We start from the raw sequence: 13,703 nt of genomic DNA on the forward strand, positions 1-13,703 counted from the left end.
CTTTTGGGTCAATAAAGAGATCAACATAACAGAACTAAACTGAGGCACTAACAGAAGAGAGGTGAGTAGCACAAACAGACCTTTTCAACTGAGACAAGGGGGAAACATGTATGGTGGCTGATCAGGGCCCCGTTCCTCGTACGTGGTTCAACTAAGTCGATCAAATGTCCTATTAGCCAGCTTAAATTAACCCAATGATTGATTGGCTAGACAAGAAGCATGGTAAAATATCGCAGACAAGTTAAATGCGTAAGTGTTGGGAAAATGTATAGGCTAATTTTAAGTGCCTCATCACCCCAATCAATCAGATTATATTTCTTTAAATGTGCCTGCTGGCAGTAGGCTTAATGGAATGCATCATCAAATGAGATCTTGCTAGCGAAAATAATTATCTCTGTGCTTATGTATCATGTGCTATATATGTGTATATACATGTATGTGTAGATTACCATATAGAAGTAGGAGTTTGAATATGTGTGTGCGAATCTGTGTATGGGCGGATCAGTATGTATGTATGTATTATTCATAATCCGAAATTCAATCAATTGAAGCAGTGAAAAGAAAGTGTGTGTGTGATTCTCTCTATTCTTATCATGAGTCCACCTTAATCATGTTCTACAATAATGATATGCTATGGTGTACTAATAACACTGTCATATAATTATGAGTGCTTTCAACCCCCATGTAGTTGCAACCCAGCCATCAAGAGGACATGGGAGCAAGTAAAAACTAAGCACAAAAACATTATTCAGAATGGTGAGTCAATACAATTTGTGCCATGGTAATGTATTGAACACATCCATAAGTTTCTTAAGCGCCAAATAAACTTTACGAACAGCACGGCATACAGCGGCTTTCCCGATGTTCTCCACATCGCCGACGCTGTACAAAAATGTACCACTCGCAAAAAAGCGCAAGGCTATGCATACAGTCTGTGAGACAGTCAATGCTTGGCTGCGGCATGTGGTGTTCGCAATGTATGGCTCGAGAAAGTCTTGTAAATAAATTATTCCTTTTCGGCAGAATCAATAGCGCTCGTATAGGAAGTCATCATGATGTGATAACAGATCTTGGAGATCTCGAAGAACTCTCTCCCTATAAAACGCTAATCTAACTAATATCGCTCCTTCATCAATGGGATCTCTGAGGAAGGGAGCTGCCATTTACACCAACTATAATCACCACAAAACATGAACCTATAGTGCTACCTAACGTTAGGATAATTTCTTCAAAGAATTAATATAAAAAAATCACAGTAGAAAATACTGCCCCTTTCCATGATGCAGGAGGAACATAGCATGGTCCAATTGACCATCAGCACTCTCTAAAACAGGTCTGATACAGCTGGAACTCCTTAAGTTGGCCAGCCAGTCAACTCCAGCAGCAACCCCCAGGACCAAGTAACTTAAAGAAAAGGAAATAACTTAAGTTAAGTTTAAAGTTAATGAAAACTATTATAGCAAAATGTATAAGAAAGTTAACTAAATGTTTGCACTCTAAATAGATTACTGCTGTCAAAAAATGTTAATAAATGTTATTAAAAAATCTCCCCAAATCTCTGTGTCCAGTTAATAATTTGTTTATATCTGTGTGTTTTTAAGTAAATGAAACAGATAAAAAGAGTTACCACCAAGTACTCAAGCAGCTGCAGTGGCCATCACTTTTAAGATTGTTTCATAATGATGATATACGTACATAGTGATACAAATGCATTTCAACAAACGTGTGTTTGTGTCTGGGTCATGGGTCACTAATAGGTGGACCACGGTCCGTGTCCGGACACAGACACCGTTGTATCCGGACCTGGACCTAAAACCGATACATAATTAAGAACTATTACATTTTGACGGAGCGCTTCTATTTTAACCGGCGCAGCTTTTCTAGCCTTTACGGTACTCATTCAGCGGTCCAGGAAACACACCGACCAATTACATGCGTTGGAAATCACGTCACGTGATGCTACTCAGCCAATCAAATATGTGTATTCCGATAAGCCTCCCGACTTGAGTGAGATTTACGCACACGAGAGACAGGGCGAGAAACCGGTCAGAGTCAGAGAAGTTATTTCACATGGCGTTCTCCAAAAAAAAAAATGTGGTCAAAGAGACCAGAGCCTTTAACCAAGAATGGACAGAATCTGAAATGTTAATTCTTCCCACGGGCAGTTCAAAACTAGTATGTCTCAAATTATAATATTATTATAAAAAGCAGCAATGTGAAGCGCCACTATGAAACAATGCACAAATCTTTTGAGCAAACGTACCCACTCACATCCAAAAAGAGCCCAAATTCAGGTGCTGAATGAGGATAACATTCAGCATTCTGCATTGAGTGAACATTGAGTGACCTAAGTCCATTTCCAGACAGGAGAACAGTGAGGGGCCAGAGAGAGGAGTTACCATTGGATGAGGCCGTTCACAATGAGAGTGAATAAGAAGCATCCATAGTGCACTATGCTCTTGTTTGATTTCCTTGGATGTCATCAGTAGAATGAGGTCCATTACAAGCAGTCCAAAGGGAAGACAGAGGTCACAAGCCATTTGACTGGGGCTCATTTCACTGTTATAATCCTTTAGTCGTTGACTGGTGTGATTTTAGACAGGAAATAGACATTAAACTAGAAACTAATTCAAAGCATTTTAACCTCTTGCTAACCTTTATAATCTAAACCATACATGGACTGATATTTCTAAATTAAGATTTTAACCATGAACAAGCCGTTTTTTTCTAACAGGTCACATGTTTGTTGATTAAAAAAGCCTTAAGCTGCCAGTATGCTTCTAGTCGAAGGGTTAAACCGCTTCAGAACTCCCTCCCCTCCACACCTCTCGGTTATCAGATTAGAGGGAGCTCTGTACATTTTCTGTAACTTTCTGAAACCGATAATCCGCCCCCCCACCCCAGGAGTGACCGGCAGGTTTGCAGAGGTGAAACAGGAGAAACGGTTTGAACCTGTCGCTCTAGCTCTCTTTCGCATTCTTCTCGCAACTAGCTCTCTCACTTTTCATGAACAAATGAGTACAACACTGGCGGTGGTTACACTTGTCTTGCAACTCTGCACCAGTGTGTTCTCATACATCCACACACTTCACAGGGACATGCCTGATCAGATACAGGATTTTAATTCCTAAGGTTTTTGATTCACCTCAGTTCTTGGTTCAACTTGGATTTATTAAATTGTATCTACTGTGCACACACACACACACACACACACACACACACACACACACACACACATACACACACACTAAGCCAGATTTAGTGGCCCATCTGTCAGCTAAATGCCATTACTGAGAGGTAATTTAACAGTCAAGGTCTTTAGGCTTTAAGTTGTTAATACTTCAGCTGAGGCCCAAAGTGCTCTAAGAGAACAAGTGTGAGCCCAGTATGTTTCTGTTGCAGAGAAATACAGCAACAAACTGTATAGCGGATTAGCTATGGTAGGGAACAGCAAGTATCCATATGATGAAAGCATAATCCTATCTATGAGGAATGGACTGCTAAGAATAGATGCAGCCATGTTTCTTTTTCTTTTTTCAAAGCTTCTGGAGGACCGTTTCCTGTGGAGCTGTGACTTCTCACGTTCTTTTTTAAAATAATACTCTTTCTAAGAAATCAATTAATGAAATGTCACCATGATGTTAATGTTTGAGTGCCTTGTTTCAAAGTTGGTGGATGTAATAATCCATTGAGTTATATGACAAACATACATAATGCATGTACATAGATACCCTTATGACAAGCAAAAAGGGAAACTCACCATTTCATATTTTAGAGAATTATTTTCTCTCGTCCCTGATTAAGGTATATTGACTTTTCTGTTTTGTATGTTTGAATACCTTATTTTTATATTGATTGTTTACTGTTCAGATTTAATTTGATTGACACACACTGATATATTAACTGTGTAAACCTTTATTAACCTGCTCAATGTTCAATAAAGACAAGAACTTGCTATTGAGATGCTATACAATGATTATTATTCTGTAGAGGCAGAGCCAAGATGAATATTAATTTGATAAACACAGACACTTTGAAGATCACTCCCTGACTGTATTTTCCCCTGTCCATCCAGAGTTTTGTCTTAAATTCATAGTTTTCAAAGACAATGTGCTAAAACAAGTCTACTGTGTCAAGAGTCAAAGTGGTGCTTTGAACTAGCTGAGAAAAAAATTGACCTGTCTCACGACGGTCTAAACCCAGCTCACGTTCCCTATTAGTGGGTGAACAATCCAACGCTTGGTGAATTCTGCTTCACAATGATAGGAAGATGGCAGTGTCATAAATATCACCAACAAAATGAATATGTATCATGTAGGGAATATGAATGTTTGAACTATATTGCATGACAATTCAGAATCAGAATCAGCTTTATTGGCCATGTATGAGTACGCATGACTCCGGTTTACACACTCAACGTACATACACGAGTTTACAAATAAACAAGAGAAATATAAAAAACATAAAACAAGGACAACAAAAAAAGTAGAACAGATGTAAGTATAAACATTTAATGTTTAACGACTATGTACAAGTAAATGTAAATATATATCCAAAAGTATATATATATATATATACATATATATATATATATATATATATATATACATATATATATATACATGCACATAAACCTATACAACAACGACAGTGGAATTGAGGTGATAGTGCAAATTGAGGTAATAGTGCAGTACGTCTGGTTAAGTGTTCATCAGAGTGACGGCCAGTGGAAAGAAGCTGATCTGGTGTCTGGTGGTTTTGGTGTACAGTGCTTTGTAGCGCCTACCATAGGGGAGGAGTTGGAAAAGCTTGTGCCAGGGTGTGATGGGTCTGCAGTGATCTTTCCTGCTTGTTTCCTGACTCTGGAGGTGTACAAGTCCAGGATGGAGGGCAGAGATTCTCTCTGCAGACCTGACAGACCGTTGTAGTCTGTTCCTGTCCTGTTTAGTGGCCGATTCAAACCACGCAGTGATAGAGGAGCAGAGAACAGATGGGATCATAGTAGAATAGAACAGAATCAGCAGCTTCTGAGGCAGGTTGAACTTCCTGAGCTGGCGCAGGAAGTACAACCTCTGCTGGGCCTTTTTCCTGATGGTGTCTGTTGGAGGCACACTTCTGGTTCTGGGAGATTGTGGATCCCAGAAACCTGAAGTTCTCCACCACAGACACAGTGCTGTTGAGTATGGTGAGGGGGGCTCCTCCTGAAGTCCACTGTCATCTCTACAGTTTTGAGCTTGTTCAGCTCCAGGTTGTTCTGACCACACCAGAGGACCAGCTGTTTAACCTCCCATCTGTACGCAGACTCATCACCATCCCTAATGAGGCCGATGACCGATTTGTCTAATCGTTGTTGATACATTTCACTCAAACCACTGTGGTGCCAGAGGACATAGAGATGACTGACAGCTTCAGCCTGAATATCTGAAAAATGCACCAGGACACATCCTAGATGCTTGCCGTGTTGCCTTGACAATAAGATGCTAACACACTATGTGCACTCACAGGACTCAGTGTCCTGACAAACCGCGACACTTTACCACCAATCCACTGAAAACCCAGATATTCTCACCTTTAGTGTGTGTCCATGTGTAGTATGTGTGTTCAGGTTTTCCAGAGACTTTGATCATTTCAAGAGTCCAAATCTAATGTTGACTGTGTTTCATTTGTTTGGATGTTGTGTTCATTCATCCTGGGACTGTCTGATCAACAACAAATTTGGAGGATAATCAGATTTTCTCTAAAGCTCCCTGTGTTGGCATTAACACAAGCTGTCATCTGAACCAAGCTGACACCTAATTACAATGTAACAGATACCTTTGTTTCTTTTTAAATATTTTTTTTGGGGCATTTCTCCCCCAGAGAAAGAGGTTATCCTCAGGTTATCACCCGACTACCAAGGTTCTGCCCCTTAACAGATATCTTAATGGTGAAGTGTGTAACACCTGGCCACATGCTGCAAACAAACAGTGGGCAGCATTTCATCTCCCTGGGTCCAAACAATCTACATTTACAGTCACCAGTTATAAAATAAAAAGCCTTACAGCATGGCAAGAATATGTAAAAGTCAACCAAACTGGTCATCTTTTAATCTTTAGTTTACTTTAGCTAATCGGCTGTATACAAGGCAGATACTGCTGCCTGAAACGTTGGAAAAGCTTGTTTTACTCTTGTTCTTATTGTGCTAGACTGAATCAATGTAAGCCCATCAATGAAACTGACATACGTAAAACACTGTGTTACTACACATTCTGATGCACTGATGATCATTAAAGGATCTCCAAGATCTGACACTACATCAGCCAACATGATCAAATATGTCATTATATTAAAAGAGTAACAATCTTTGGTTTAATTCATAAATGGAAGAAAATAACCTTTTACCAAAATATTTATTTTGTTATCTCATAAAATTGTTTTCCAAGATAATTAACTTGAGATCTCGACATTCAATACACAGACAGAGATATATTGTTCTGTTAGAAGAGAAACACACAATTAAATAACCTGTGTATGTATGTGTGTTTGTTAAGGAACCTATGTGACTCAGGTGACTGCCACCGATGCAGATGATCCCACATATGGCAACAGTGCACGAATCGTCTACAGCATCCTTCACGGCCAGCCGTACTTCTCTGTGGACGCCAAGACAGGTTAGAAAATGTTCATCGTCACGATTCCATTACTGCAGCCATAAAAAACCAAGACCAATCCACACAGTATAACAAAAACCAATCCACACAGTATAACAGCTCTATGACTGCTGTGTGAACCCACAGCTCAGAAAGCATGAAATTCAGCCGGTCATAACACAGCGAGTGAGTTTCTCCTCAGTCCTGCTGCTGAATGCTTAAACAAGCACTAAAGATTTTCAGTCCTTTATTAGACATCTCAGCTGAACGGTAAAGACTCTGAACAGTGTGTCATGTTTGATTTTCCCCCTGAGGAGCAGCATAGGTCACCCTCCTGCCTCTTCATAAGTACAGACTGCATCAAAGATTACGGCTTTAAAACAACGAGGCTGTGACTGGTGAAAACAGTTGAAGAATGTTGGAAGCAATCAGCGACTGTGATTTTTCACTTTTCCACTTACAAGCCAACAAAGATATTTAACCTTAGTGCTCCTGTTTGTCAATTCAACATCTGACAAACCACAGTCAAGTAGTGTAGAAACGTGATGGTGAATACTGAAGAGATGAAAATAATAGTCAGACTTATGCCTGAGCAGCATGTGTGTGTCGTGGATGCTCTAGGTTTTTATTTCAGAGCCTATGTTAACAGGTTAGAGCTGCCACACCACCTGTGTGAGTCTGAAATACGTATAAATTACATTTATAATGAAATTAAATGAAACATTCTGGCGATTATGCAAACTATGTAGAATGAAGGGCTGTCAATCTGTGTGAAGACACACAGCAGTGTTAGCTATGGGAGAGGGGTGGGGGTCTATATGAGAGAATTACCCCGACATCTCTGAATCCTCCCAAAATTCTACCAGGTAGCTTCAGTCAGAAATAGATATGTGCACTTCTTCACTTTGATCTGAGGACAGCTAACCTAAACCGCCTGATGCTTTGTTACAAAGAAACTTCTTAGAAGCCATCATTGTAAACTGTTTCGAGGAGGGCAGGCACTTTCAAGACTTACATGGCAGCTGATTGGATGAGCCATCTGTCTATCAAACTCTTACCAAGCCAGTCGAGAGAAAATCTAAAGATCTTTTCCATGGAGAAAAGCCTTCATTGTCTTTCTTTGCTTTTCTTTCAATGAAGAAATAATCTCCAGCTCTGATAGAACTGATGCTATTGCAGCGTCTATGCCAGGGGCGCCCAATACGTCGATCGCGATTGACCAGGTAGTGCAGGTAGATCGCATGCCATTCAATCAAAAAAAATTAGATGTCCTCATGGCATTTGCCACTTGATTGATGTACATGGCAGCCAGTCTGAGATCACGTCTTTTCTGACACACGGGTCACCACGTATGTGCGGTCAACTGCAAAACTCCGGCGAGCTAATTAGTTAGCCTCCCAATTTATTTCTACTACAGAAGCTAAAGCTGCAGCGCCATGATTTGGGGAACTTCCAAAACCTTGCGTCAGAGCTGGAGACGCAACGGAAGCCGTGTGCACAACTTGACAGTGTGCACAGTCTACACAGAGCAGATTGACAAGTGTCTGCCAGAGTTTGACAAACGCTTTCAAGACTTTGCTTTACTTGAGCCATGCTGCACATTTTGGGAAGATATTGAGGTGATTCAAAAATTGCAACGCTGTTTCACCTGAACTTGTCTGGAGTGGAGGATGAGATTTTGACACTACAGGCTGACATTCAACTTAAGTCTAGGGCTCATGGACAGTTTTGGAACTTACTCACAGAGGAAAAGTACCCAAACATGAGGAAATGTGTTACATTCTTAACTGCATTATTCGGCTCTACTTATTTATGTGAGTCAGCCTTTTCCCACATAATGAATATTAAGTCCAAACACTGTTCCACCATGACTGATGATCATTTGAAGTCTGCTTGAGGCTGGCTACCAGCAGCTACTGTCGGACTATATAAATTAATAGATATTTAGCATTTTTAATGTAGGTAGATCATTTTGACTTGGTCATTTTTTTTAACTCGCAAGCTGGAAAAGTGTGGGCACCCCTGGTCTATGCTAACCTCTGTAGCAGCCGCCATTGTTGTTTTGAACAAACAGTTACCTCTCACACACATCCTAAGCCACGCCCCTTGCTACCAATAGCTTTTCACTTTTCTACTGATCAAAAATCATTAATATGAATCAACAAACATCCATTATACAATTACGAGCATACTACCTAAAAGCAACACACAATTACGTGGTGAGGGGAGTGTGTGTTTGTGTGTGTGTCTGTGTGTGTATGGGGTTACCCTAGGGTTAGGGTCCAGTGTGTGTGTGTGTATAGGAGGGGGAGGAGAGAGAAAAAGATAAAGATGGTGGACGTAGTCTGGTAAGTGATTACGCCACGCAAGACTTAACAATGACGGAGGAGAGAGGAAAAACAGAGGGGGGAGCAAGAAGACGGACATAGTCACATACAGTAGTCACGTCGTGCAATACTCCACAATGGCGGTGAGGCCACAATTATTTCACGGGGAATAAGATACACAATGGAGGCCGCACTTACACATTACGTGTGAAAGAAATAATAATATGTGTGTGAGTGTGTGTACGTGTTTGAACTAGTTTGGAAAGATGGAGAAAAGAAGAAGAAAGCTCTCAAAACAAGGCAGATCCTCACCGCAGTAGTAAAGTATAGTAACTATAACTTTATCACACAGAAGCCTGACTGGCAAACTCAGCTTTGGCAACTGTAGCAGTGAACCTTTAATTTATAAAGTACAGTTTACCGACTTTACTCGCAGTGGCAGATTTAAACACAACAAAGCACAGCAGCGTGTCACAGCAGCAGCAAGCACAACAGTTATTTTACACAACACTGAACGGGAATCAGTGGTCCGTAAAATACACAATAGCACGGTAAATAGTACAGTTACACAAAACAAGGTTACAAACACTATGACCTATCTATGCCCAGACAAAAGCCTCTTACTTAAGGTCGTTCAGTGGTAATTGGTTAGTTCTTCAAACTTCTAAGCAGAATTTCTAATTTCCTACGATCGGTGATCGTGACTGCACTCTCTCAAGCAGTTAAGTGTCAAACTCATTCTCCGTATGACAGCAGGGATATGTTCTTTGGACTTTTAGGCAGAATTTCTCCAATTCTAGGATCTGTGACAGACCCGAGTATACAGCGTGCTGATTCTAGACATACACTTCCATGTAATGCTGAACGTTATGGTTCAGCATTACATGTTATGCGCAGAGCTGCTCTCGAAGAAGCACCTTTCCCGAAACTGTCTGGAAACCCCGATGAGACCGGGAAGCAGAGTTCTGTTGTCGAAGTAATCTGAAAGGCACCACTCATTCAGCAAAAAGGAGGCCACATTAACTGATGATAACGTCAGTCCCAACAACAAATACAAAAAAAACAGTTAACCAGTATAACCTTGCTTCTTAAAGATATACATCAAAAAAATAATTTCCAAAAGAAAAAGCCAAAAGTCAAATTTCAAAGAGCAGCAGTTTAATTAATTGTAGAATGCACATTTGTCACATTAAAATGAATAAAACAATTTGTCAATTAAGCCCCAACTTACCATATGTAACAATATCATGAAAAGATGAAGGGACAAAATAGTGTCGCCTCCTTAACCTCACTGAAGACTTTTTTGAGATACACACCAACAATGTGAACATGTTTTTGTCTTTGTCATCAGACGAGCCCTGATCATGCCCAGACAAGTGATACATTAGCATTAGGTTAATGATATATTTAAGTCAACCCTCATAATAGTAAAAAACACTAAAACTGATTTAGTCATTATATCAAACTCAACATTTGTACCAATATGGTACAATATGTACTGATATGTACCAAACTCACTAGGTTCATCTAGGTTCACTAGGTAGTTGTGACTCCTAAACCTAAAGAGATATTTGGCAGAAAGGGTTTTCTGGCGAAAGCTATGAAGGTAAACTTCTTCCATTGTCTTTTTTTGGGTGCTTTCTACCATATCCAACAGCCGGTATTGTGTTTTTAGGTAGAGAATTCAGTTAGATATAAGTGAATTTGGAACGTTTTGATAGTAATCAAGTAATCCTAAGGGCCTGTGTCCACATAGCCCCTTTTGCTGGCAGAAAAAAAGTCTGCAGAGTGCTGGGTAGCTCTTCATCCATGTGTTTCAACCAATAACTGCTCTGAGCCCTTTTGTTTCTATGACATTATCCTGACAACATATCACACTAGCATCGCTCCTTTGCTTTGTATTATCTATTTGGGCCACTAATTATTTGTTTTACATAGTTTGTTCACCATGAGCATCAACCGGAGGATGTCTGCTTCATGCTTGTTGGTTCTTCTGGATCCTCCGGACGCCATCCACAGATCTCTGATACACAAGTTTATTACTCTCAGGTCCACACAAGTAAGACATAAGTCTATTAGAATCGCATATCATTGATACACAATAAATACAAACCAGTTTAAGACAACTGTCAAAAAGTACTTAAGAGAATACATTTTTTAAAAACATCAAGTTCTGGTAAACATCCACTTCCTGTGGTGGTGTATGGTAAAAGTCTACCCCTAACCTCACATTAAAACACATACATTATAGGCAAGAAATGCTTGATTAGTATCTGTAGAAATGACCTTTGTCTTGAATTTTAAAACTAATTTTGGTATTATATTAGATATGCATTACTGAATGTGAAACAATCAAAAACAAAAACATCTTTATTAATTATTCATTACGCATTTGACAGTGGGTTTGGTTTAATCAGATTTGATTGACAGTGGCCTGGTTGACAACACAAGTAAACAAACCCACAACTGTCATCAGATGGGATTCAGATGTTAGTAAAATCCAAACTGGTGCACAGAAATAAATGACATCTCCTTATCCCAACTTAGTCTTGCCTACTTCAAATTACCTAGAAGAGCACAGACAAAACCAAATATAGAGAAAATCTCCCATGTGAAATAAAGAAAATCTGTTCTAACTTTGGGAAAGAGTGTCTTCATGTACAACCTCTTAGCAAGACCCTGATTAAAAAAAAGGGTTTCAGCCTTTCTGCCTTTAAGTTCACCACAGCAAATAAATGGTGCAGAAAAGAATTGTGCTGGCAATAACTAAGGTTCGTAATTAAGGAGTTTGTCATGGTACCACACTACAATGAGTGTAAACCACGTGCATATATTTACAGGTATTGTTTTAAGTTTAAAACATCAACTACCATCCACAGCACTGACCAGTGGCTTTAGTAGTCGACTACCTGACCAGTTGATTGATTCATGTTTGATTATTTTTTTATTATTTGTTTGTTTCCAATGTCAAGAATGAGATTTGTGCTAAAATGGTTTGTATGATATATCCTATTATATTTGAATATTAACTAGAGTTGTCCTCATGAAAATAACTCAAAGAAATTGTAACTAAAGGCAAATGGCTTCAATGTCTTACATGCTTTTTTGTCTGGATAGCTGCTTAGAGCACAGCAGCACACCTCTCACCATTTCATCAAACCAGGGAATCTTTGCTTTAGTTGACAGTGAGTCCTTCACCTTGTTTTTACCTGGTCTTAAGAACCTGTAGGACATTGTTCAGCTCTCTCTCTCCTGCTGTGCTGTATCTTTGGCTGTCCTTGCCTGAATCAATGCAGCTCTTTGTTCAACTATTTATACAGCACATTTCTAGTCCTCCGACCACTCATAACACTGTTTCATCAGACAACCATTCACACACATTTATACACTGATGGCAGAGGCTGCCAAGCAAGGTTCCACCTGACCATCAGGAACCCTATATGGAAAGCCAAATCATTGTTATCATCTTCATGAGTACCCTTTTCAACCCCTCCTCCTCTAGGAGTCATCAGGACAGCTCTAGCCAACATGGACCGCGAGGTGAAGGGGGAGTACCAGGTTCTTCTCCAGGCCAAGGACATGGGAGGTCAGCTTGGGGGGCTGGCCTCCACCACCACCATCAACATCACCCTCAGCGACGTCAATGACAACCCACCACGTTTCGCTAAGAGTAAGAAAGTCTCAACAATGATACGTGATTGGTTGATTGCTTCTAACTGAAGAACCCAGCCCAGTGTTGCCAATTCTTTCCCAGTAGCTAGCAGCACTAGCTCTCAAATGTTGCTAAATCAAGCAAGAAAGGTGCCAAGTTGGCAACACTGACAGCCCTTCAGGCCTCCTTCCAAAGCCACTGTCACAAAATGATCAATAAGAATGTGAACACAAACATGGTTACTGATTGTATTCACAGCTGTCAAGCTAGAAGCTTGTGGAAGACTGTATGGATTAAATATTTGGACGGTTTTATTACAGTCCTGCAACTAACAGATGTTTCATTTTTATTCATTGCTGTCAGGATGTAATGAATTCAACAAAAATATATAAAATGTTTTAGTTTTTTACCATACCTACCTTTAAGATGAATGAATAAAATCTGTCTTTTTCAGTTTAAAATTTGCCCTTAATTGTTTTTTGCTCTCTTCCCATCTCCTCTGTCCTTCTCTCAGGTATTTTCCATCTGCGGGTTCCAGAGTCGGCGTCAGTTGGCTCAGCAGTAGGTCAGATTCGAGCATTCGATCTGGATGCTGGCAGCAATGCAGATGTGGATTATGTCATTGTTCCAGGAGATGAGGGCAACATGTTTGACATCATCTCTAATAGCCAAAGTCAAGAAGGAGTTGTAGTCTTGAAAAAGGTACATTAACACGTCATCAGCTGCACATTAGCTGTTTTTGTCACAAAGACAAATATTGTACTGCACCAACTTGATATTCATGATGATTATGTGTGTGATATCTGGCAGCGTGGCAGGTATGAACTAATTGAGTTTTAGTTGACTTAAGCTCTGGACATTTTCGTCTAGTTTTAGTTGACTTAAACTCAGGACATTTTTGTCTAGTTTTAGCAGTAGTGGGCTGTCAGGGCCAGCAAGGCTTTCTCTGCTGGCCTAGACACTGACAGAGTCCCAAAGTTATAGCTATTTTATAATTTAATTATTTTTCATAAATACACTACATGTATTCTAAATATTTTCCCATTAGCTTATTTTTTCATTGCACAGCTATTGTCTTCCTCAGTTGCTCTGCTT

General features: G+C 39.9%; 1 protein-coding gene across 1 annotated transcript in view; it reads left to right on the forward strand.

Moving 5' to 3' along the window:
• The window catches only part of LOC137865996 (cadherin-12-like), a 70,090-nt gene that overhangs the window by 12,810 nt on the left and 43,577 nt on the right, over window positions 1-13,703 (forward strand). Inside the window, exons 4-6 of the mRNA XM_068701613.1 lie at window positions 6,531-6,650; window positions 12,459-12,626; window positions 13,123-13,310. Of these exons, the coding sequence (XP_068557714.1) occupies window positions 6,531-6,650; window positions 12,459-12,626; window positions 13,123-13,310 (476 nt within the window). The remainder of the gene's footprint in view (window positions 1-6,530; window positions 6,651-12,458; window positions 12,627-13,122; window positions 13,311-13,703) is intronic.

The sequence above is a fragment of the Cebidichthys violaceus genome, unplaced genomic scaffold (assembly GCF_023349555.1).
Source record: "Cebidichthys violaceus isolate CVI_PGR_0920_01 unplaced genomic scaffold, fCebVio1.0.p SCAF_8, whole genome shotgun sequence".
NCBI classification, from domain to species: domain Eukaryota; kingdom Metazoa; phylum Chordata; class Actinopteri; order Perciformes; family Stichaeidae; genus Cebidichthys; species Cebidichthys violaceus.